The following is a 25,558-nucleotide window of genomic DNA, read 5'->3' as shown; positions in this document are numbered from 1 at the left end:
GGCGGATGAGAGTGTCGGTGGAGGGGGCCTGGTCGGGCCTGCGGGACAGGAAGAAGCGGAGGGCCTTGAGGCCATCTCCATGCGGAATGCAGGTGTACAGGGACTGGACGTCCATGGTGAATATGAGGTGTTGGGGGCCAGGGAATTGGAAGTCCTGGAGGAGGTGGAGGGCGTGGGTGGTGTCACGGACATAGGTGGGGAGTTCCTGGACCAAAGGGGAGAAAATGGAGTCCAGATAGGTGGAGATGAGTTCGGTGGGGCAGGAGCAGGCTGAGACGATGGGTCGACCAGGGCAGGCAGGTTTGTGGATTTTGGGAAGGAGATAGAAACGGGCCGTGCGGGGTTGGGGAACAATGAGGTTGGAGGCTGTGGGTGGGAGGTCCCCTGAGGTGATGAGGTCATGAATGGTGTTGGAGATGATGGTTTGGTGCTCAGGTGTGGGGTTATGATCGAGGAGGCGGTAGGAGGTGGTGTCGGAGAGTTGGCGTCTGGCCTCGGCGATGTAGAGGTCAGTGCGCCATACTACCACTGCGCCACCCTTGTCTGCGGGTTTGATGGTGAGGTTGGGGTTGGAGCGGAGGGAGCGGAGGGCTGCCCGTTCTGCGGGGGAAGAGGTTGGAGTGGGTGAGAGGGGTGGAGAGGTTGAGGCGGTTGATGTCTCCACGGCAGTTGGAGATGAAGAGGTCGAGGGAGGGTAGGAGGCCTGGGGGTGGTGTCCAGGAGGAGGACTTGTGTTGGAAGCGGGTGAAGGGGTCAGTGGAAGGAGGGTTGGGTTCCCGGTTGAAGAAGTAGGCATGCAGGCGAAGACGGCGGAAAAACTGCTCTATGTCTGACCGTGACTGGTATTCGTTGATGTGTGGTTGTAGGGGGACAAAGGTGAGCCCCTTGCTCAGGACTGACCGTTCGTCCTCAGTCAGTGGGAGGTCTGGGGGGAAGGTGAACATGCGGCAGGGCCGGGTGTGGCTGTCTCCTCTGGGGTTCCTGGCTGTGGAGGTTGTGGGCGGAGCGATGAGGTCGTCGGCCGTGGGCGGGGTTCCGTCGGCGTCGACCGTGGGCGGGGTTCCGTCGGCGGTGAGAGGATCGGGGTGGGCAGCAGCAGCTGAGGTGAGGGTGGTGTGTGGGGTGTTGTACCTGGACGTGGAGGTGGTGACTGCAGCAGCGGTTCCGGAAGTTCTGTGGCCGGCGGAGGCCGATGTGACGTCATCGGTGGGGTCTCCGGCCGTGTCCTCATGGTCAATGGCGGCGGGTGCATGGTGGGGGAGGGGCAGGGACAGAGTCGGGATTTGGGAGGCGCAGGAATCCTCTTGTGGGTGGCAGGGGCCAGTGAGTTTGTTGTACTTACGATTTTTGGTGTCCAGTAAAGCTGAGTGGAACTGGGTGTTCAGTCTGTGGATCCTGCGGAGGATAAAAAACAGCAGGGGTCCTGTGCAGGTCTGGGAGAGGGAGGCTCTGAGCTGGGGCAGGCTGGATTGCAGTGCCTGGAGGTGCCGGCGCATGGCTGCAAGTGTCTGTTTCAGGACTCGCAGGGAGAACCGCTTCTGAAGGGTCTGAATATTCTGGGTGTAGAGGTGGTCACGGTTGGGGCCAAATTGGGAAGGCTGAAATGTGGACTGTAGTCCCTTGGGGATGATCTGGTTCCGTAGGCAGGTGCTGAGAAAGGTGATGTGGCTGTGGTACCTGGTTTGCTTCAGGACATGGTCGAGCAGTTTCAAGGCCGAAGAGATTACAAGAGAGTTGCAATGGGAGAGAGATTCCCTGAGGTTGGTCCGGAGGGAGGAGGGTAACTTCTTCAGGTTAGGCATCCCTGGAAGAGGCTTCGCAGTGAGGTTAAAATAGTATCAGAGATAATGGGAACTGCAGATGCTGGAGATTCCAAGATAATAAAATGTGAGGCTGGATGAACACAGCAGGCCAAGCAGCATCTCAGGAGCACAAAAGCTGACGTTTCGGGCCTAGACCCTTCATCAGAGAGGGGGATGGGGGGAGGGAACTGGAATAAATAGGGAGAGAGGGGGAGGTGGACCGAAGATGGAGAGTAAAGAAGATAGGTGGAGAGGGTGTAGGTGGGGAGGTAGGGAGGGGATAGGTCAGTCCAGGGAAGACGGACAGGTCAAGGAGGTGGGATGAGGTTAGTAGGTAGCTGGGGGTGCGGCTTGGGGTGGGAGGAAGAGATGGGTGAGAGGAAGAACCGGTTAGGGAGGCAGAGACAGGTTGGACTGGTTTTGGGATGCAGTGGGTGGGGGGGGAAGAGCTGGGCTGGTTGTGTGGTGCAGTGGGGGGAGGGGATGAACTGGGCTGGTTTAGGGACTTGGGGACTTATCAGGTTTTAATCCCATCAATTTTCTGACTAATAAGGATTTCCTTCAGTTTCTCCCTCATGCTCGACCTTCTGTCCCCTAGCATTTCCTGAAGGTTATTTGTGTCCTCCTTAGTGAAGACAGATGCAAAATATTTGTTCAGCTGGTCTGCCATCTTTTGCCCGTTATCCATGCACCAGATTCTAACTGCAAGGAACCTACATTAGTCTTCCCCAGTCCTTTTCTATTGACATATCTGAAGAAGCTTTGTGGTCAGTTTCCTTACATTCCTATCCCCTATGACCAGGGATCATTGATTTTAGGTTTAAAGGTGATGTGTGGAAACTCATGTTCCTCTAGAGGGTGGTGTGAATCTGGAACTCACTGCCTGTATGGGTCAGTGGCAGAAACCCTCATAACATTGCAGTTACAGTGACAATGTTCAAACAAATTTAGGTAAATTCATGAATCGGAAAGGTTTGAAGTGACATGGGCCGAGCACAAGCAGGTGGGATTACATTAGTTTGGGTTGGACTGCAGGGTCTTTTTCCATTCTATACAAGTGACTTTTAAGTATTCAGGTGTGCACTTGCAACGCCAAGGCTATGGGCCAAGTGCTGGGAAAGGAATAGTTAGAGAGTCATAGAGATGTACAGCACAGAAACAGAGCCTTCAGTCTAATTTGTTCACAGTGACCAGATATCCTAAATTAATCTAGTTCCATTTGGCTCATATCCCTCTAAACCCATCCTATTCATATACCCATCCAGATGCCTTTTAAATGCTGTAACTGTACCAGCCCCCACCACTTCCTCTGGCAGCTCATTTCATGTACACACACCACCCTCTGTGTGAACAAGTTGCCCCTTCGGTTCCTTTTAAATCTTTTCCCCTCTTGCCTTAAGCCTACGCCCTCTAGTTTTGGACTCCCCATGCTGAGGTAAATAGCCGAGGTCTTTTCCTATCTCTGCCCCTCATGATTTTATAAATTTCTATAAGGTTACCCCTTGACCTCTGTTACTCCAGGGAAAATAGCCCCAGTCTATTCAGCCTCTCCCCATAGCTCAAACCCTCCAACCCTGGCAACGTTTTCGTAAATCTTTTCTGAACCCTTTCACGTTTCACAGCATCCTTCCTACCGCAGGGCGACCAGAACTGAATGCCGTATTCCAGAAGTGGCCTAACCACTGTCGTGTTAGGTGGTTCTCCATGACCAGCACAGGCTCAATGGGACTTGCCAATCTCTCTTCATACCAGAAATTTTCCAGCCCAGGCAACATCCTGGTAAATTGATTCAGGTGCATGATAGAATACTCCCCACTTGCCTGGATGAGGGCAACTCCAACAACAGCAGCTAAAAGTTTGTCCTATCTAGGACAAAGCTGCCTCTTTGATTGGCAGCACATCCACAAGCATCCAGTCCTTCCCCAACTGATGCACAGTGCCAGCATTGTGCCTTCTACAAGGTGCATTTCAGAAATTCCTTAGACAGTACCTTCCAAACAAACTTTCAATCTAGAAGTGCAGCAGTCACAAAGGAACACCAAACCCGGCAAGTTCCCTTCCAAGCCACTCATCATCCTGGCTCAGAAATATATCACCGTTCCTTCACTATTGCTGGGTCAAAGTCCTGCGAAGCAGCAACCTCCCTCCAGTGGTCAACCCACAGCAATGGCTGAAGAGGGCAGCTCACGCACACCCTGAAGGGGGCAGCTAGGGACTGATAATAAATGCTGGCCAGCCAGCAATGCCACATCCCACAAATGAAACAAAAAAAACCCACCCCTACAGTGCTATCACATCCCTCTTATCATGTGCATTCCACAACTGCATACAACACTATTGCTGTGACCTAACCAAATGTACAGTTCTAGCATCACTGCTTTGCTCTTAAATTCTATACCTCACTGATTAAAGGCAAGCATTCCGTATGTATGTCTCACCCAATTTACCTACCTGTCCTGATATCTTAACGGACTGAAAAGGTAATACAAACAACATGAAATACTTAGAAACAGCACGTGTTCTTAAAAACTGAGATCAGGTTCTTAGTTCAGAAAACTCGCTCCAAGGGTTAAAATTTCCTGTAGCAAGCCTTCTCCAAGTGCCTTGGTGAATTTTGGTCTCGGTTCTCCCCTTGATTGGGACGTGGAGGCTTCAACGAGAGAGACAGAAAGCAGGTAAGATTCACGGGAATGCTTCCAGCCATGAGGAACGTCGGTGATGAAGATTGATCAGAGATGCTGGGACTGTTGCCCTGAGAGAGAGATTTGAACGGCGTGCTCAAATCAATGGAGCTGCGGACAGACGGCAGTAGGATCGTCAACAGGCAGATGAAGCGACGGCCGGAATCCGGGAACGTGGTGCCTGAGAGCGCGGCAGAAGCAGCATCGAATCGGGATTTCAAGAGGGAATTGGGTCGGTACGAAGAACGAATACTTTCCAAGCAACAGAGAAAGGGTGGAAGAGTGGAACTACTCGAGTTAGTCTCACAGAGCTGGCACACAAATCACAGCGAAATGCTGCCCTGTAACCATTCTCCACCAGGATGTAGAGATTGGCTTAGTTTCATTTCCATTGTGAGACTACCCTGATGCCTGTTTCCTCAATTACAATTTCAAACTCAAGCACACAACCTTCTCCGAGGGAGAGACAGATGGGCAGAATTTAGGAAGTTCGGAAAGAACAAAGACTGATATCGAAATAGGAAAGGCGTATTTACCATGCGCTGCGAGCAGTAAATGCAATGTTTCTATTCCGTCTCATTGTTAGTTACAGATCGTAAGGGAATAATTTCTGAATCCGGATTAATAAATCGCTTGCTAAGAGACAGCATTCTGTCTACAGGTCAGCAGTGATCTGAATGAGCTCCGCACTGTCAAAACCGAAAGAACTGTGGATGCTGTAAATCAGGAACAAAAACAAAGTTGCTGGAAAAGCTCAGCAGGTCTGGTAGCATCTGTGAAGGAAAAAAACAGCTTGTTGTACTGTCGGTGGGTCAGCGCTGAGCCAGTGAGCGCCACCCTGTTAATGAGGGTCCTCTTTCTGTCTCTGCATCTCCTGTTCACAGCCTACAGCTGAAAGACTTTAAAAAACTGTTTCAGACAGTTGTCCACGACGCTAACAACGCCATTAATAAAAGATGGATGCATTGAGCGCAACGGGTTGAGGATTTGGGAAAATAAGTGTTGACTCTGCACAGATGTATGTAGAAATTTTCCAGATCTGGCCTCTCCTCTCTTTCGCTGCCTTTGTCAATAAGTTGCTTTTTTTCATTTTCACTCGGTCACTAACCAGCATCTCCCAAGAGTCATAGAGATCTGTGGCACCGAGAGAAACCCCTTTGATCAGGAAGAACACCTTATCTATTCTAATCCTACTTTCAGCATTTGACCCATAGCCTTGTTTGCCTGGGCCTCACAGGTGCACATCTCAATACTTATTCAATGTTATGAGAGCTTCTGCCGCTACCAGCCCGTATAGACAGCGAGTTCCACACTCCCACCACACTCTGCATGACTCCTACGCTTTCCCTTAAATCTAAAACCCCTTGGTCATTGATTCCTCCACCTAGGAGAGACGTCTCTTCCTGCCGACCCTATCTAAGGCCATCATAATATTATAATCTCAATCATGCCTCCCCTCAACTTCCTCTACTGTAAGGAGTACAAAACTGATGTAGTGTCCCCACCCTGTTCCTCTGATGCTGCCTGGCCTACTATGTTCCTCCAGCTCCACACTGCTGTGGCAGTCTGTCCTCTGTAATCGCTCCAGGCAACATCCTGAGAAATCTCCTCAGGACCTTCCCCAGTGCAATCACCTCCCTCCGATGATGCCAATTCCAGAACCGCACACCATAGCCGCTCCTCTTGAGGGAGGACATCCCATGAAAAAAAAAATTGGTGTGCTGCCATCCCAGTAATTTCCTGTCAAAATTTAGTTCTTTGCTTTGGGATTCGACGGGCACATGTTCCTCCCAGAGGAGCTGATTTCTACATTACTATGATCTTGTACTGCCCCACAAGAAGGGCAACTGAGTCTCTATGCAGCTCAAGTGTGGATAATATGGAGTGGAATGGATGCCTTGAATCACCAGATAGTTTCTCTGAGACTTTGAACAACTCCAACTGAGATATTCACCAGAGATAGTGGACCCAGCCCCAGATCCACAATACAAGTCATGGTTCAACACACTCACCACCTTGCAGACACAGCTGCTCAGGCAGCAAGTGATAAGTGTCATTCAGGTAACTGTGATACAAAGTTTTGCCTTTATTTCCAATCTAAAACCAAATACATGCCATTAGCTGATCGGATATCCTCTGAGAGAGTACAGATAATCCTGCTCTAGGATCAGTGAGAAGATGATGGTAGCAGAGACTTGGAAATCCGGGAACAGACAGGGGAGGAGTGCCTAGACCTTTTGGTCCACCGCAGGATCAGACGATCGGGGTGTGGGTCGTTCAGGGGGTTCAGCACCATCCCGTTAGCAGGGTTACCTCGAAGCAGCATCTCCTCGAGCTTGCAACATGCCCCTGTGGACCAGCTCATTCCACTTGTGGATCCAGCATTGCACATTCTGTCCGTGCTGCTTAACCCAGGGAACAAGGAATTGGGCAGGCTGTTCCCACCTGAAAACACACAGTCAAACATAATGCGTCCTTAATACACCCCAGCCACAGCCTCTCGCTTACTGATCGCCACTGTGAAATCTCACAGACACAGTCAAACACGCTGTTAATACTCCTGATCACAGCCCCTCTATTTTTTTAAAAATAGAATTGCCACAGCCATGAAAACAGGCCATTCGACCAACAAGCCCACACCAACCCACCAAAGCATCCCACCCAGACCCATGCCCCTACCCTATCCTATCCCTGTAACACTGCATCTCCCATGGCTAACGCACCAATTTACACATCCCTGAATACTTACTGACCTCCAAAGTGAAATCTCATCATTCATACAGCCTCTCTCACTTACTGACTGCTGTTGTGAAATCAAATGCTTCTCGTCCCATTCTTCAGCTGGAGTGTAGTTACTGGGGACAGTCTGGAATCATCCCCTCAGAACATAGGAGGTTAAGACAGAGATTGAATCTGGACATTCAAAATCACTAGGGCTTTGGGGGTGGTTTTGGGGATTGACTGAACTGACGAGGAATGGTGCTGGGTGATTCTGATGCTGTTGGGGGCTCCGTCCTGTTTGAAATTCTAGAGTCTCAGAAAGAACTGCACTTCAATGCTCATAGTTCATCATTATTGTTCACTCGATATGGACCTTTTTTTTGGGGTTTAGGCCATGATTGGCTGGCCATCAAAACTGCCCCTTGAGAAAGGGATAGGATGCAGCTGCTTTTACTACAACAAAGCCAGGGCCAGAAGAAATAAGGAATTAGACCAGCCTTTAATTCCAACCTCCTCCACTCCTCGATGCCTCTGCTGATGTACAGGAAAATGCCCCACACCCTTCTCAACCTCCCCATTCCCCATGCACAGGCTGGGCAGGGTCCTCAATCCCCATGCTGCCTCCCCCAAACAGTGGTGGCGGTAGTGGTGGGTGTGGGGGAGGGGGGAGAAAACACTCCATCCGAACGACATACCAGCAGAAACAGGGATTGAATCCCGTGCTGTCAACTCCAATCTGAACCAAACCTGATGCCCAGCTGACCTGACCCCTCTCCAGCCTAAATCTCAGAAGGGTAAATGCATTCCCACAGCGACTGGCACATTTAATAGTAATGTGGCAGCTGGGAGAGGCTCCGATTTCTTTCTTTCCTTCAGCTATTGGTGGGAGTCGGGTGGATTTATAGGATGGCGATCAGCCTGTTCAGCTGTGTCATCTATGCAAGCCATCATTCGTCCCGTAGTACTGGACTGGGACTCTAAAAGTAAAGCCTCCATAGCCTTACCAGACCATAGGGCTGCTCTCCCACTAGAAAGACGACTGGCAGTGGTATAACCTGACAGTCACCACAGTTCTGAAGGAGAGCTCTTCACGGTAACCTCAAACTTATGCTGGAGTTTAACCCATGGCTGTTGGTGTTACTCTATATCATAAATCAGCCATCTGCTGACTGAGCTAACCAACACCAGGCCACTAATTTACTCAGTAACATCACCAGCAGGTATCAGTTACATCTGGTTACTTACCAATCCTGGACATCGTTCCTTAGTTCAGTGGTGAACTCAATGGCTTGAAGGCACTGATTCAAGAGTTTGTGAATGTTTGGAATAGTGTTCTGATCACACTCGGAGCTCTGCAAGACGATGCGCTCAATCAGAGCTGGGAAGGGAAGAGCAAAAACAGACAAATTACTAGGCTCAGCGCTGAGGGAGTGCCACGCTGCACTGTTGAAGGGTGAGAGCTTAAACTAGCAGATGGTGTGGGTGAGTTTCAAGCTGCTGCACGTGGGATCTTGCAGTGTGCAAATGTTGCATGTGGGATCTGTTGCTTATGTTTTCTACATTAAATTGTGAGCTCAGTTCAGAAAATGGTCCTTCACTGCCTTTGCAGCTTCAGGGTGACCTGAGCCAGGAATGGGAATGTCTTCTTTAATCCTGTGTTTTTCACAGCTCCAGTTGTGATAGTATGTCTGATTTGGGATAGGGCTCTCCGCCACACCCCCTTACCATCTGCATCAGTGACTGGCGTGATGTTGTGTCGTCTCTGTAGAGTCTGCAGAGCATCTCTCTGATGGAGCAGAGTTGCTTCCAACGACCTGCGCTCCACCTTCATCGCGGCTGCGTAGTCTATCAGGAATTCAGGAGCCTGAGGAGACAGGCAGAGAGTTATTCCACAGTGCCAGAGGGAGATACACGAGTAGGTAAGGGAAGTGGGTCAGAATAAATGGAATCGATTTTTCAAAGAGCAGACACACACTTGGCGGGCTGGATGGTCTAGTGCTGTCCTTCAGTGAAGTTCTGCACCGAGAGACCAGAGTCTCTGCCCCTTTTCCCCCGTCTCCCTCTATCTCTGTGCGTGCGTGCGACAGAGAGCCAGAGCCAGAGAGAGAGAGAGAGAGAGAGAGAGAGAGAGCGCGAGAGATGGGGGGGGGGGGAGAGAGAGGAGAGAGAGACAGAGACAGAGAAGGGGAGAGAGAGAGAGAGAGACAGAGAGAGAGACAGAGAGACAGAGAGAGAGAGAGAGAGAGAGGGAGACAGACACAAAGACAGAGACAGAGAAGAGACAGACTTATATTTCATAGATTATGGATCCTGTCAATGCCCCAAGTTATGGCCTCAGCTGACACTGGCTTTTCATTTGGTGATAACCCCCACTAAAGCCTTTCCTTTCTGAGCTCCTTCAATCCCGGCTTCTTTCAAGCATTCGCCGATTTCTACCACTTCGCCACTGGCGGCCTGGCTTTCAACTGCCTGGGGTCGAGCTCCGGAATTTTCTCCCTTTTCTTCTCCACCCCTGCCTGCGTCTCTCCCTCTCTGCTCCTGCCTCTTCACTGTCCATGAAAACACTCATTAAAAAAATGAAACCTTTTGACCGAGTGTTGAGTCCACAGACCTAATACATTCTCTCGTGAGCTAGCATCAGATACAAACACTCTGGGAATGTTAAACAGCATTCAAGGTGCAATGTAAACGCAGACCTTGTAGAACGGGAAATACAAACTCTTCTTGAGGCCCCGGAAAAATTGAGGATTGTTGAATGAAGAATCCAGTTTGTGGATGGACAACTTGTGCATAGGAACCCTCTGGGACCTGGAGAAAACATGATACTTCAAAACCTCAGCCAGACAATGAAATAATACACCCAGAATCCCATACAGCCCAGACCACACTGCATTAACTTTATACTAGCCTTCACGTGGCTAAACCATGCAAAATCAAATTGACCACAGGGAAAACAACTCAGGATGAGTGTGAGAAAAATAAAACAAAATCTAAACAATTTTACAGCCTGTGAGGTATCATCAGAAAATCACTTCAGTGTTGATCAGGGCGAGGTGGTACAGTTTGGAGAGAAGATCAAGAAGGTCACACATGCCCTGCATAATAAGAGGTCAAACAGATGGGAGGGCAGAGAATTACAAGTTACAGAATCAAACATCACGCAAAGTACAGTCACAGGTTCATAAGGTTATCTGGAAACCTTGAGACTGTTGGGGTTGGTTTATTGAAAGATGGAGTCGACAATAAATTTCTTCCAGCAGTGCAGCACTCCCTCAGCAATGACACTGGGAACTGTTGGCTTGAATTTTGTGCTCCAGTCTCTATGTTGGTTCCCAAGCTCGGACTATACTGATTCAGAGGGCAGTGTACTTACTGTGAAGCTGGACATGAGGATGGTGCTGAACGAAGTGTATTATGCTCATCTCCTCAGGAGCTCGATGTTAAGTAGGACCAACTCTAGTGATGACAAAGAGCAGACTCTACATCTCATGAGCCTGAACAGAAGATTTTGGCTGCTCCCTTGAACCATTGCCAAAAACCGAGCATACCGATTTGAGCAGAGCCGCAAAGCTTCACTTACTCTCCTAAATGTCGGCGATCCAGGTTGGGGAGAGAAATGGCTGTGAAGAGGTTCACTTCCCTGTTGACGGAATTGTGGAGCTCCTCAGTCAGTGAGCGAATAGGATCCTCCTGCTCTCCAAGCTTCTGCCTCAAGAAGGAGCCAATCTACAATGACAGTAGTAGTTGGCTGCATTTATATAGCTCCCTGAACCAAGTTGAAAGTAAAAAACTCCACAGTCAGGAGGCACAGAGAACCCAAAACACGCAAGAAAATATCACGGACAGGTGAACGAAAAGCTTGCTTGATGAAATTGATGTTTAAAGTGCACCGCATTCCATGTGGGATGGAATGATCAGGGTAAGAGTTCCTGAGATGGGGCATGTGGTGGGAGACTCACCTCTATTTGTGTCTTCCTCAGTTGACTCTTTGCTGATGAATTCCCTTTCACTAAAGCACGGATGAGATCTTGTTTCGTATCCTGTAAACGGCAATCGTTAGAAAAGGTGAGGGGAACAGAGAACATCAGAGGCACAGTGCCCCCAATAGGACAAACCCTGTCACTGGCTTTGTAACAGATCAGGTCAGAAACAAAGTCATTTTTACCCTGACAAGATATTTAAAAGGATTTGCAGGAATAATTCACGTTCTCAGGCTGGGTTTAGTCATACGATCAGACCACAGGAGGTCGAGCACCAAACTCCAGGCCACTCTCCGAGGGGCAGCATAGAGGGCGCACCTTACTGGAAAAGGCTTGGCACCGAGGGAGTGTCACACTGCCAGAGGTGTTGTTTTTGATTGGAGATATTGAAAGGATCTGCCCTCTCATGTCGGCGTAAAAGATCCTAACACTGAGGACTGAACGAAGAGCAGGAAGTAGTTCTCCCTGGCATCTGGAGCTGCCATTTATTCCTCCACCCCACCTGTTTCTCAGTGATACTGGTGGGGGTTGCCCTCACTCTGCTTGTGTGATTGTGCTGTGCACCAAATGGCTTTTCAAAGGGACCTCATTTTAATGAGCATAACCCACTGGCTGTAATGCCATGGGACAGCTGAATCTTGACAGCAATGGTGTTTTGTTGTGATTCCTCTGTGAAAAACAGGGGAATACATTTTCAAATCCGTCGACAATCGTACAGGATAATCACAGACACGTGAAATTTCTTGACTCGCACTGGGGAGGCGTCTAAGCCGTCAGAGGAAACCCAGAAAGGTCACGGGTGTAAAAATGTCACTCCAGGAGGTCACAGGCAGATTCTGTCTGCCCCAAGCCCCCAACCTCACCTCCACATTGACAGCAGACTTACCACAAGAGCTTGGAAGTGGAGAATGGTGTTGTGCTTCTGCTGCAAGGTCTGGATCTCACGGTTCTTGGCTTCTATGGAATTTGCCAAGAGCTGAGCCTGTTCCGAGAGCTCCTGAAGGTAGGCCCTCTTCTCCATCATGCTCAGTTCCAGCTCTGAGGCCTCCCTGTTGCAAACACAAGTGCGCCATGCAGTCAGACATGGCTGCAGACGACATGAGCAATGCCCACTCAACATCAGCAGGAACAGCACTCACAGTTGTACAGTCATACAGCATGGAAACAGGCCCTTTGGTCCAACCAACCCATACAGAAGATAATCCCAAACTATCACCTGCCTGCTCCCAGCCTACATCCTTCCAAACCTTTCCTATTCATTTACTTACTTGGACCTGCTTTCAGTCACTCTGCTCCACCTTCTGCTTTCCATGTGGCCCCATCTTACAAAGATTCCACTTTACCACTCCCTCCTTGCAGATCTCCACCCAAACTACAGAAGTGATTGCTGGGCCGCTTGCTGAGATATTTGTACCATTAACAGCCACGGGAGGGAGTGCCAAAAGACTGGAGGATGGCTAACATGGTGCCATAACTTAAGGAAGGTGGTAAGGAGGGAACGAACAGTAGACTGGTGAGCCTGACATCAATGGTGGGTGGGTTGGGTTGGGTTGTAAAAAAAAGGGGTTTTTAAAAGGGCTCAGCGCCAGTGAACTGGGTTCAATTCCAGCATCGGGTCACTGGCTGTGTGGAGTTTGTACATTCTCCTGGGTCTGAATGGGTTCCTTCCCACAGTTGAAAAACATACAGGATAGGTGGATTGGCCATTCTAAATTACTCATAATATCCAGGGATACGCACGGCCAGGTGGGTTAACCATGGGAAACGCAAGGTTAGAGGGATAGAATGGGGTCGGTGGGTCTGGGTGGGATGCTCTTCAGCGGATCAGTATGGATTGAATGCACCAAATGGCCAGCTTCCACACTAAGAATTCTGTGATTCTATAAGTTGTTGGAGGGGATTCGGTGTGATAGGATTTACATGTATTTGGAATGTTAAGGACTGATTAGGGATGGTCAACATAACTTAACGTGGGGGAAATTGTATCTCAGTAATTTGACTGGGTTTTTTGAAGAAGTAACAAGAGGATTGATGTGGGTAGAATGTTGAACGTTGCCTACATGGCTTCAGTAAGGCATTCGACAAGGTTGCATATGGTAGAATGGTTAGCAAGGTTAGATCACAGGAAATACTAGGAGAAACAGCCACTGGATACAAATTGGTTCAAAGATAGGAGACCGAGGTTGGTAGCGGAACAGCCTGCAACCAGTGGGTGTGCCTCAAGGATCGGTGCTGCGTCCACTGCTTTATGTCATTTATACAAATGATTTGCATATGAACATAGGAGGTATGGTTACTAAGCTTGCAGGTGACACCAGCATTGGTGGTGTAGTGGACAGCAAAGACGGTTACCTCAGAGTACGACGAGATCGCGATCAGATGGGCCAAAGAGCTGAGGAGTGGCAGGCAGAGTTTATTTCAGATAAGTGAGAGGTCTTGAATTTTGGAAAGGCAAGTTAGGACAGGACTTAGACACTTGATCGTTAAGTCCTGAGGAGTATTGCTGCACAAAAAAAGACCTTGGGGTGCAAGTTCATAGCTCCTTGAAAGTGGACAGGATAGTGAAGGCAGCAATTGGAACACTTGCCTTTATTGGTTGTTACATTGAATATAGGAGTGGGCAGGGGGGTCATGTTATGGCTAACATAGGACATTGGTTAGGCCACTTTTGGGATACTGCATTCAATTCTGGTCTCCCGGCTACATAGATGGTGAGAAACTTGAAAGGGTTCAGAAAAGATTTGCAAGGATGTTGCCAGGGTTGGAGGGTTTGAGCCACAGGGACAGGCTCAATAGGCTGGGGCTATTTTCCCTGGCGTGTCAGAAGCTGAGGGGGTGACCTTATAAAAGAGGTTTATAAAATCATAAAGGGGCATGGACAAGATGAATAGTCAAGGAAATTCTCCCCAGGGTAGGGGAGTTGAAAATGGCTCCTCATAGAGGGGAAAGATTTAAAAATGGACCTAAGGGGCAATTTTTTTCACGCAGTGAATGTTGCATGTATGGAAGAGCTGTCAGTGCAAATGGTGGAGGCTGATACAGTTACAACATTTAAAAAGGCAGCTGGATGGCAATATGAACAGGAAGGGTTTACAGAAGTATGATCAAATACTGGCAAATGGGACTAGGTTAATTTAGGATATCTGGTTAGCGTGGACAAATTGGACCATAAGGTCTGTTTCTGTGCTGTGCAGCTCTGTGATAGGTGGTGGTTTATCCCAAAGGTCAGCTGATACGAGGGAAGAGGTTGAGAAGCAGAGTCCTTCATGCCAACCTCAGTCAATGCGGGAACTGAACCCTCACCGTTGGCATCACGCTGCATCACACCACCATACAGCCAAGTGAGCTAACCCAACCTCGAGGTGCTTTCTACACGTGGTCAAAGAGGGGACAGAGATTCTGACCTGACAGTAGATAGGAGATCAGCATCGTGCCGGTACTGTTCCTCCTGCAGACGATTAAACTCTTGACTCAGCAACGTCAACCTGCCACTCAGCTCCTTGTCCCGCCTGAGGGCGCCGATCTTCTCCACCACCCGCACCTCACAGTCTCGCCATCCCTCCTGCCAAGGGGCCAAAATTAAACAAAATCACGTTAACGTCTTCCCCATTTTGTTTCATTTTGAAATGGGACAGCTTGACATTACCACAAACCATTCCAACCCCACATCCACAAACATTTACTCCTGCCACCACCAAAACTCAATTGCAGCGGTGTGCACCATCTACACAGACACACTGTAGAAATTCACCAAGCGTCCTTAGACAGCATCTTCCAAATGCACAAATAGTTCCGTCTAAAAGGAGAAGTACAGCAGATTCACAGAACAGATGTTGCGGACAGTGACATTCCTAACTCCTCTAGGCAACCTTGGAAAGGGATGGAGCCCGTTACTGCAAGGATTTCCTTTCTCAGCAATTACTGTCCGGTCAAGTGACTCACTGATGATCGCAGCAAGCGGGAATCTACTGGCACTCCAAGGACTGCAGCAGTTCAAGAAGGCAGCTGACCAATACCTTTTCCAGGACAACTACAGATGGGTAAGAAATGCTGATGCAGCAGTAATGCCCACACCCCAACAACTAATACAAGAAACACAATCAGAGACAAGCAGCAGTGACGAAAACCAGCGCAAAGGGGTGGTTAGAAATCGCTAGCACAGCAATGTTTTACTAAAGAGAAGACGTTTTGAAGTAATTGAAATCTGTTTCGTTCTATTCATTTGTGGAAATGCAGGCATCACTGGCTGCACCATTTATTGCCTATCACCATTTGCCTCTTCAGTAGGTGGTGGTGGGCACCCTCCTCGAACCACTGCAGTCCCCCTGCTTTAGATTGACACATAATGCCCTTAGGCAGAGAATTCCAGAATGTTAACCCAGTGACAGTGAAGGAACAGTGATATATTTCCACGTCAGGATGGCGAGTCACTTGGAAGGGAAGTTGCAGGTGTTGCTGTGTCCACATATCTGCTGTCCAGGTCCTTCCAGATGGAAGCGGTCATGGGTTCGGAAGGAGCTGTTTGAGGATCTTTGGTGAATTTCTGCAGTACCTCTTGTAGATAGTAGCAGCAGTGTGTACTGACTGTTGGTGTTGGGGATGCTTGTGGATGCAACGTCAAATTAGTGGGTTGCTTTGTCTCCGATTGTATCAAGCTTCCCAAGTGTTGTTGGGGCTACATATCTAGGCAAGTGGGCAGTATTCCATCACACTCTTCACTTTTGCCTTGTAAATGATCAACAGCCTTTAGACAATCAAGACAGGTATACATCACAAAATTTCATCTGCAGCTTGCATCTTTGACGCATGCTGAATGTTCTCAAATGGGTTGTTGATTCCAACGGAAGGTGGATGGGATGAAACTTGCAGTCAGGAAGGAATTCTCCATGGGGAATGTGGGACCCATTCTCACGGTTGGGCGGGGGGGGGGGGGGGGGGGGGGGGGGAGGAGAAGGAGGAGGAGGAAAGTGGTGGTGACGGTGACATGGGACTTGCTCCCACAGGGACTGTCGATCTATTAACCGGGAGAAGCATAAACACACATTGAAGAAAAAGAAAATGTTGGTGGAGGTGCAAGGGGAGATTAACAGAAGTGTGGGAGGAGGCTATTGATACCAAGCATACAGGAAAGGATTAAGAAGCAAGGTGACTATTTTCGCACTGTAGATTATAAACATGAACTTGTGGTGATCAGTGTGACGTTACTGGACAGTTTCAGGCTGGCGCTCCCAGTGCTTGGAATATGTTCGGTCTGGTGACCAATCATTCACACATGCAGTCAAAAACTAAACACTCTTACACCGTACAAACCTCAAGCAAAGACTTGACGGAGCGCAGAACCGCAGGAGCCTCTGAAACGTCCTGTAGGTGGGAACGACTGTAGGAGAACCTGCAAAAGGACGCCAGTACCGGAGACATCAAAGATATAACATTACCATACAAACAGTCACATTGTAGCCACAGCTCCCAGTCTAAACACACACTCCTCCAAGTCCCTAACTAGAGGGAACACTGTTAGAGTCAGATGTGGGGTACAACTACCTTGACTCTTTTAAAGTGAAAGTAAAGCTCCCTTATTACAGTTCCCAGCAAATACTGCCATGACAAGGATGGCACAGAGTTAGATACACAGTAAGGCTTCCACTATTCTCAAAGTAAAAGTAATGCTCCTTTCCGCTTTTTTTAAGCCAAAAGTAAAGTTGTCTCTAAACATTTAAACAGCAAGTAAACGGAAAGTAAACTTTCCTCTACGTTTTCCCCACGACAGGTGTCACACAGGCTGAGCTACAGGGTAAAACTGTCCCTACTCTTTTAAACTAAAGCTCCCTTACTTTTTCTTTTAAAAACAGTGTGTAAAGCTTCCTATACATTGTCCCCATCAAACACTCCATGAGAGGTGCAGTACAGAGATAGATGCCGGGTAAAACAAACTCTACTATTTTAAACCGAGAGAAGCATTTATCTATTCTTTCAAATTGAAAGCAAAGCTTCCACTTTTCCTTTCAGCTGAAAGTAACACTCCTTTTACACTTCACAAACTGTCTCAGAGCTAGGGCAGCATGGGGTTACATACAGAGTAAAGCTCTCTGATCTTTCAAACTAGAAGTAAACTGAAAGTAAATTTCCCTTACCTCTTTTATACTAAGATGTAAACAGAAACTAAAAACCCCTTCAACACCATCGTCATAAAAAATAACTCCAAGGCCAGGGACAACATAGGGTCAGATACAGAGTTAGCATCCCTAAACTCTTAAATAGGAAGCAAAACTTCCAATACTGTTAAACTGGAAGTTAAGCTTCCATTGCACTGTTCCCAAACATTCAGAGGACAGGAGTGCATGGTATTAAAAACTTAGTAGAAAATTACCTATGCTTTTTCACTGAAAATAAAAGTCCCTCTAATCTTTTAAACTGAAAATAATGTTCCCTCCACACTGTGCCCATCAATACTCCCAAGAAATGGAGTGCATGCAGTCTGAGAGTAAAGCTTCTTCTACTGTTTTTTTCAAAAGTGGAAGTAAAGATCTGTCAACCATTCACATCAAAACACTCTGACGATAGAGGCAGCATGGGGTGAAATACAAAGTAAAGCGACCTCTACTGCTTTTTTCAAAAACTGGAACCAAAGATTCCTCTACACTGTCCTCATCAAGCACTTGCAGGACAGGGACAGCACAGGATTAGATAAAAGGAAAGCTTCCTACACACAGGGCAAGTTCTGACAAACAAAGATTACCTGAGAACTTCCATGTCCTTTCCGACATCCACTTTCGATTGGAGTTCCACCAGCTCCTCTTGATTCTCAGCTGCCAGAGTCTGCACTGCTGCCAGTATGTGGTTTGGTGGGTGTGATGCAGAAACGCCCTGCACAAAAACAGTGAGGCTTAAAAAATAAATCACACAAAAAAAAAAGACACAATCTTTCCTCCAGTCCCTAGCCCAGCTCCCGATCTCTGTCACCTCCACCAGCCCCAGCACACCAGTGAGAGTCAGTGTGCATGTGGGACCCCATACCCCAGCGACAGTTGGCCCTCACCTCTATCTGGTTCAGCCATCGATGATAGCTGTCACTCCTCAGGTCGTAGCCCCTGTCACTGCGAGCAAAGGAGAAAATATTTTTAATAAACACGGAGCACAAAACACCTTTTCCAGTCCCGACGCCCCTCCTCATCTGTCATGATCTCCAATCCAGACACCCCTTCCCATCTGTCACCTCCTCAAGCTGCTAAATTACTCCTTTCTCTTGTTACCCCTTCTACTCCTTGCAACCGCTGAAATCTCAATATTACACAAGTTCTTGCCTCTCAGCCATCTCCCAGCTACCTGCCGATTCCCATCGCTCCATCGATGGTGACTGCCCCTTCACTTGCCTGGATTCTCAGTTAAAATCTGCCAGGCAGTAGGCAGAGAAGTCCCACAGATGCAGGAAGCACAAGAGCTACTTACCCACCACCTCCGATAGGACTCTCCTGTTCATCATATAATGACTTAAGGAGTTGGAATCTTGTGAAACATGTTCCCCGAACATCTTGCTGAGGAAAAACCAATTGAAATGAGGGTGAGTGAGCAAGAAAGACAGACTGACTGTGTTGGGGGGTGGGGAGAGAGCGAGAGGGCGGAGAGAGCGAGAGAGACACTAAGGCAGAAAGCGAGATCAGGCACTTTGCAGACAGGTTCAAAAATCCAAAACACACAGATTTTCACAAAGCCAGAGTTACTACAACAATGAAAGGGTCCATTCTATCTGTCAAGTCAATGCCAGTCCTCTACAGTGAGATCCAGTCATTCCCAGTGTGCAGTGAAAGCACAGAAAAGTTGTTTTGCAAGCTTATTCATCTCAATTCCCTTGTGAAATCCTTCATGCCACTGCTTCCAACCTCCTCATTGTCAATGCATTCCGGGGTCATTGCCTCTCACTGCAGTAAAGATACTTCTGCTCTAACCTTGTCCCTGCTACTCCCAACCAGAACCTTTAATCCGTGTTGTGCTCCTACTGTCAGCCGATGGAACAACTTATCATTGAGTTCGACAAGGGAGACAGTTACCAACTTAATCACCACAATCAGATGTCCCCCTCAATTTCTTGTGTTCCAAGGAGAACAACGTCAGCCTCTATAAGAGAACTTCTTGATTCTCCAAGCTAAACAGCATTGGCCACTTGTCCGCTCATACTGTTCCTCAAGGTGCAGCTGCAGGCTACTGGGATACAAGCTCGTCCTGAAAACAAAAATGCTGGAGATCACAGCTGTCAGGCAGCATCCTCGGAGGTTCATCATTTATGCAGGCCTGTCTATCACCCCTCTCTAGATCTGGTTTCATATCAATAAGTGGAAAACAGCCTCTCTATATCTACCCAATCAATACCCCATGCCTACCCTTACGACTTAAATCAGGCCACACCTCGGCCTTTTTCCAGGATGTCAAAGACATTCCAGTTCAGTCCAGACTAAACAGTGACCATCTGGTGTGGGACTGTTATTAGCAGCAATGGGGCTGCACTGGGCATATTCACCTTCTCGGGTTCAGCCATTGGTGACAATAGGTTAAAAGGAGGGAGGGCTGAATTCCCTGTCCTCTCCTGTGGCATAGGTACAGAGATACAATGGTCCACTTTCTCCCAAACCAGGTGTCTCATTCATTCCACCCCACAAGGCAGATGTGATTATAGCACCAGATTCAACCACAGGGACAGGTTCCTCGGTGCCCGTCCTCCTAGTGACACTCACCAGCACTTCAGGCTCCAAACCATTGCCATGCCTCAACTTGCCATCCACAGTACTGCCCGCTCCTACATCTTGTTCAGCTTTACTGAAATAGGGATGGGGGACAAAGTAAGACAAGCTGTGAATATTTCCAAAAGGACACTCAAAATCAGGCAAAAGTTGGTAATTTCTCTGGCAGCGCAGTGCTCCCTCTGACAGCGCGCCACTCCCTCGAGATACTTCCTCACCTGCTGATCTGTCTGAAGACGTGTAGTCGATCGTGCAGCTTCTTGCTCTGTTCCTGCAGTGACTTCCTCCTGTTTACTGCACGCTGAAGAAATGTTTTTAACAAAATATTCCGCTGTTTCAGATCCTGCAGCCTCTCCCAAGTCTCCATCAGTGTTTGCTCTGCATAGCAACAAATTAGGCTAAGAAAAGTGACCAAGGGAGAAACCATGCTCACTGATAATCAGTGCAGGCGGATACAGGCTATTCAGCTCCTCTGCTGGTGCTTCTGCTCCACACCAGCCTTATCGCCAACTCGCTTTTCATCCCACACCTTCTATTTCTTTCACTCGCATCCGTTTATCCAGCTTCCCCTCCCTTCAATCATCAACACAATTCGGCTTGAACACAATTTAACAGCGAGTCTCACATTCTCCCACCCCACACTCCCTCCGGGATCGAGTCCTACACTCACCCTGCCACTCTCTGGGAGAAGACATTTCTCCTGAATTCCCAATTAGGGGCTGTCTTGTATCGATGGCCCCTTGTTCTGGCCTCCACACCCACACGCCTTTAAAAAAAAGACTGAAATCGTCTCTAAATCTCCCAAATTGTAAATTCTGTCACATTTTTAAAAGAGCTCAGTCAGGTGACTCCTCTTTTTGTGAAGAAAAGACCCAGGCCTGTTCCACCTTGCTGATATTTATCTACATCACTGGGCTCTAGTCTACAAAGTTTCTTGCACTTTCTCCACACCCTCCCTGCCCCTTTCGGGCAGGTCCTTCTGTCTACAGAGGCACAGAATACTGGACCAGGAGAAGGCCATTAAGTCCTTCAAGCCTGCCCTGCCTTTCAGCATGATCATTGATAGGAATGTGGGACAGGGAGATTTGCTAGAGTTACTCAGGAGGCTTTAAACTAGGGATGGAGGGATTGGGGCGGGGGGCAGGGGCAGTGGTGAACTCAGATATACTGAGGAGAGAGCGAAGTCTGAGCCTGGTACTGTTGATGGAAGCAGCAAGTCAAACAGTCAAGGCAGAGAAAAGCAAGGCAAAGAATGGGGTAATACTGTTAAATTAAACTGCATTTATTTCAATGTAAGATGCCTGACAGGTAAGGCAGTTGAACTCAGGGCATGGTTGGGAACATGGGACTGGAATATCATAGCAATTACAGAGAAGTGGCTTAGGGATGGACAGGATTAATAGCTTAAATGTTCCAAGGACTGGTTAGGAACCGACGCTCAGTAGCTGCAGTGTGCACTATCTACAAGGTGTACTGCAGAAATTCACCAAACAGCACCTTCCAAACCCACGGCTACTTCCATCTGGAAGGACAAGGGCAACAGATATATGGGAACACCATCAACTGCACGTTCCTCACCAAGTCACTCACCATCCTGACTTGGAAATATCGCCATTCCTTCACTGTCACTGGGTCAAAAACCTGGAATTCCCTTCCTAATAGCATTGTGGGTCAACCCACAGCAGGGCTGCAGAGGTTCAAAAAGGTGGCTCACTGCCACCTTCTCAAGAGTAACTTGGGATAGGCAAAAAGTGCTGGCCAGCCAGCGAGGCCCACATTGAATTTTTTAAAAAAAGATAGTCAATACAGCTTCGTGTGTGAGAAATTCCGTCTCACTAACTTGATTTGAGCTTTTGTAGAAGTGACAAAGACGACTGATAAAGGCATAATGTCGGATGTTGCCTACATAAAGACTTCAGCAAGGTGTTCAACAAGGCAGACTCGTTAACAAGTTTCAGTCACATGGAATATAGAGAGAGCTAGCCATTTCAATATAAAATTAGCTCGAAGATCGGAGACAGGGGATGCTTTTCAAACTGGTGGTCTGTGACCAATGGTGTGTACACTGGTGCTGGGTCCACTGCTTTTTATCACTTATATAAATGATGTGGATGTGAATATAGGAGGTATGGGGAGTAAGTTTGTAGATGACACTAAAGTTGGTGGTAAAGTTGACATGGAAGGAGGTTACCTCAGAGTACAACAGGTCTTCGATCAGATGGGCCAAGGAGTGGCAGACAGAATTTAATTTAGATAAATATGAAGTGCTGCATTTTGGTAAGGTCTCATACACTTACTATTAAGGTCCTGGGGAACGCTGCTGAATAAACAGTCCTTGGAGTGCAAGTTCATTGAAAGTGGATTCACAGGTAGACAGGATAGTGTTTGGTACGCTTGCCTGCATTGGTCACTGCATTGAGTATAAGTGTTGGTCTCCCTGCTACACAAAAGGTGCTGCGAAACTTGAAAAGTTTCAGAAAAGATTTAAAAGAATGTTGCCAGGATTGGAGGATTTGAACTATAGAAAGAGGCTGAATAGCCTGGGGTTATTCAACTCCCAACGCTCTGGAATGTTGGGGGTTGAGGGATGACCTTATAGAGGTTTATAAAATCATGAGGGGCATAGATAGGGGTTTTCCATAGGATAGGGAGATCCAAAACTAGGAGGCTATAGACTTAAGATGCGAGGGGAAAGATTTAAAAAGGATTTAAAAGGCAACATTTTCACGCAGAGGTTGGTGCATGTATGGAATGAGCTGCCAAAAGGAGGTGGCGGAATCTGGCACAACATTTAAGAGATATCACGAAGGGTATATGAATAGCAAGGGTTTACAGCATTATGTGCCAAATCTGACAAGATCAGTTTAGTCTGTCTGATTGACAGGAATGAGTTGGACCGAAAAAGCAGCTGTTCCTGTGTTGTACACCTCTATGAGTCTGTTCACCAAAGGGGTTGAGGGAGAGGGGCCCTGGCTGTAGTGACAGCTGATCATACTCATTATCTTTATCCCCACAAATCTTACAATCTGATGGGGTCTGACAGCTCACCATCAATCTCTTGCTGCTCATGATCTGAGCTTTCATCCAATTGCTGGAGATCAGTCCTCAGTGACACCAGCTGTTCCAGCAACTTCCTCCTCTTCCTCTGCTCCTTGTCAGACAACGGAGCCTGAGAGGGTGGCACAAAAACACACTGTTTAAGACTCAGCCACCCTCCCAACAGGCCATACTGACAGCATGATGCAAACTGCGTCCATTCCGTACACACTGACCACAGTGTGAGACTGACAGCAGATTCATTCTCTCATGATCGTGACAGAGTAGAGAGAGCTTTACTCTGTATCTAATCACGTGCTCTGCCTGCCTGGGAATCACACAGTGAATTTATTTTTATTAAACAAGATGACGGAAAGTCATCCTAATAAACCTCTTCAGCTTCACATCACTTACCTCAGAGCCTTTTACCCACCGGTTCCTAAGCAAACAGTCAAGGAAAGTCTCAATGTCTCTGCAAGAAAATAACCAATCATGTGGCACCTCGCTCCAGCCTACCTCTGCAAACTCTTCCGGCCCCACAGCACTCACTACCTCTGCGACCTCCTCTGGCCCCCAAACCCCTCCCTTTCTAAGAGATATTGGCACACCTCTGATTCCAGTCTCTCCGGGATCCCCCAACTCCCAACATTCCTCCATTGGCAGCGTCCCTTCGGCTGCCCTGTGACCCAAACTTTGGTAATCCTTTCCGTCACTTTATCACCTCTATCTCATCATCTAAAAGGCACTTCTGAGTGCCTGGTTAGCCTGAGGTTTACAATCTCCCCAGTGTGACCATTATAACCCAGGGCATTGCTTCCCAGCATAAATTACTGCCAACAGCATAAAGGATACCATTCCAGGTTCCCCTTGATCTCTCTCACTATCCTGGAAGAGAGAAACAAATGAAGTGAACCAAGTGACCACTGAAGGTTTAACTCTACAACTAAACATGTCCGATAGCAGGCATCAGTCACCCTGCAATTCAACCAAATTAATAGGCTCGGCTGCTGGGGGGGCTCACGCTGAGGGAGCGGCGCCCTGCTTGGGGGGGGGGGTTGGCGCTGAGGGAGCGGCGCACTGCCGGGGGGGGGGGGTCATCAGCACTGAGGGAGCGCCGCGCTGCCGGCGGGGGGGAGTCGTCAGCACTGAGGGAGCGCCGCGCTGCCGGGGGGGGGGGGTCGTCAGCACTGAGGGAGCGCCGCGCTGCCGGGGGGGGGGGGGGGGGGGGGTCGTCAGCACTGAGGGAGCGCCGCGCTGCCGGGGGGGGGGGGGGGGGGGGGGGGGTCGTCAGCACTGAGGGAGCGCCGCGCTGCCAGAGATGCCTCCTCTTGACCAAGGCCTTCAAGCATTATCCTTTCTCCAGGCTCAGGTCAACTATGTTGAGGAAAAGCAGTGAGGGATGGTGAACACCTCTTCTCCAAGTCTCAGATACCAGCCTTGCTTGGAACTGACATCCCAATGCATTCCCGCATGGAAAACAACCATACTCTCTGGCCTATGTGCTTGACAAGGTACAAACATGACTGCAGCAGTAGTCACTCACTCTTTCCGCTTGACATAGCGGACGACATATTCCCAGATGTCTTGACACTGGCCAGTACAAAGACTGAAAAAAAAAACAAAACAGAAATGAACAATATAAAGGAGAATTTCACACTGAAAATTCGAGAAATCTTGTCATTTATACATGCCTCTGAAATGCAAAGTCTTCAGAATGAAATACATTCGAGGAATGCTGCTGAAGACAAATGTTGTCAAAGCTAGAAACTGCTGGAGAAACTCAGCAGGTCTGACAGACCCCAAGAGAAAGCAAAGTTAACACTTAGAAGCCTGGGATGCTTCTTCAAACAGAGAACAGATAGAATAGTGCTGAAGGGTCACTGGACCCAAAATGTTAACTCTGCTTTTTCTCCACAGATGATGCCATATCTGCTGAGTTTCTCCAGCAATTTGTTATTTCAGATCACCACACCCACAGTTCTTGGTTTTACTACCAGCAACAACACAAGAATGCCAAACTTCAAATAAATACATCCAACAAATCATACCACAGCCTTCAAAATTTGTTCTTGTTACTATCCTGACAAGTACAGCTTTACATCTCCCCTTTTCAGAAACACAACACACTGCGATGTGTCTGCAGCCCCAAAACAATTTACTTGCACCACTCCCTGCGGGAATGAGTTCCACATTCTCCCCGACTCTCTGAGGAAATACATTTCTCCTGAATTCCCCACTGGAATTATTAGGGACTGTCTCCTATCACCGCACCTTAATTCTGGTCTTGTACCAATAAGTGGCAACATCTTCTCTACATCTAATGGAAAAAGCCACTTGCCTAAATTTTACAATTTGGATCAGGTCACCCCTCAACCTTGTCTTTTGTAGAGATAGGATTCCATGGCCTGTCCAATCTTTCCTGATCATTTCAGTACTGGGATCATAGGCAAGCATTGGGCAGGGCAGCACAGTCAGTCAAGACACAGTGACATCTCAGAGTATGCAATGATTAATCAATATAAACTACCCTTACTTTCGGAATGCGGTGTCGGAGGGCATTCTATGATCAGGGATTCCCATCAAGACCGCCCATTCCTTCAGCTTCA

At 48.1% G+C, this 25,558-nt stretch overlaps 1 protein-coding gene across 1 annotated transcript in view; it reads right to left on the bottom strand.

The window, feature by feature from the left end:
• Positions 1-6,549: 6,549 nt before the first annotated feature.
• The window catches only part of haus5 (HAUS augmin-like complex, subunit 5), a 32,696-nt gene continuing 13,687 nt past the window's right edge, over positions 6,550-25,558 (bottom strand). The window contains exons 3-21 of the mRNA XM_059641286.1: positions 25,486-25,553; positions 24,496-24,558; positions 23,805-23,837; positions 23,367-23,391; positions 22,965-23,085; positions 20,135-20,294; positions 19,911-19,992; positions 18,631-18,716; positions 18,221-18,278; positions 17,921-18,048; positions 16,495-16,573; positions 14,589-14,746; positions 12,071-12,233; positions 11,164-11,244; positions 10,785-10,930; positions 9,901-10,012; positions 8,930-9,068; positions 8,450-8,582; positions 6,550-6,928 (exon numbers count right to left, since the gene is read on the bottom strand). Coding sequence (XP_059497269.1) covers positions 6,793-6,928; positions 8,450-8,582; positions 8,930-9,068; positions 9,901-10,012; positions 10,785-10,930; positions 11,164-11,244; positions 12,071-12,233; positions 14,589-14,746; positions 16,495-16,573; positions 17,921-18,048; positions 18,221-18,278; positions 18,631-18,716; positions 19,911-19,992; positions 20,135-20,294; positions 22,965-23,085; positions 23,367-23,391; positions 23,805-23,837; positions 24,496-24,558; positions 25,486-25,553 — 1,971 coding nt within the window. The 3' untranslated portion in view covers positions 6,550-6,792. The remainder of the gene's footprint in view (positions 6,929-8,449; positions 8,583-8,929; positions 9,069-9,900; positions 10,013-10,784; positions 10,931-11,163; positions 11,245-12,070; positions 12,234-14,588; positions 14,747-16,494; positions 16,574-17,920; positions 18,049-18,220; positions 18,279-18,630; positions 18,717-19,910; positions 19,993-20,134; positions 20,295-22,964; positions 23,086-23,366; positions 23,392-23,804; positions 23,838-24,495; positions 24,559-25,485; positions 25,554-25,558) is intronic.

The sequence above is a fragment of the Stegostoma tigrinum genome, chromosome 41 (assembly GCF_030684315.1).
Source record: "Stegostoma tigrinum isolate sSteTig4 chromosome 41, sSteTig4.hap1, whole genome shotgun sequence".
NCBI lineage: Eukaryota > Metazoa > Chordata > Chondrichthyes > Orectolobiformes > Stegostomatidae > Stegostoma > Stegostoma tigrinum.
The sequence above is the reverse complement of the archived record's forward strand: the minus strand, read 5'-3'. Positions and strand labels throughout refer to the sequence as shown.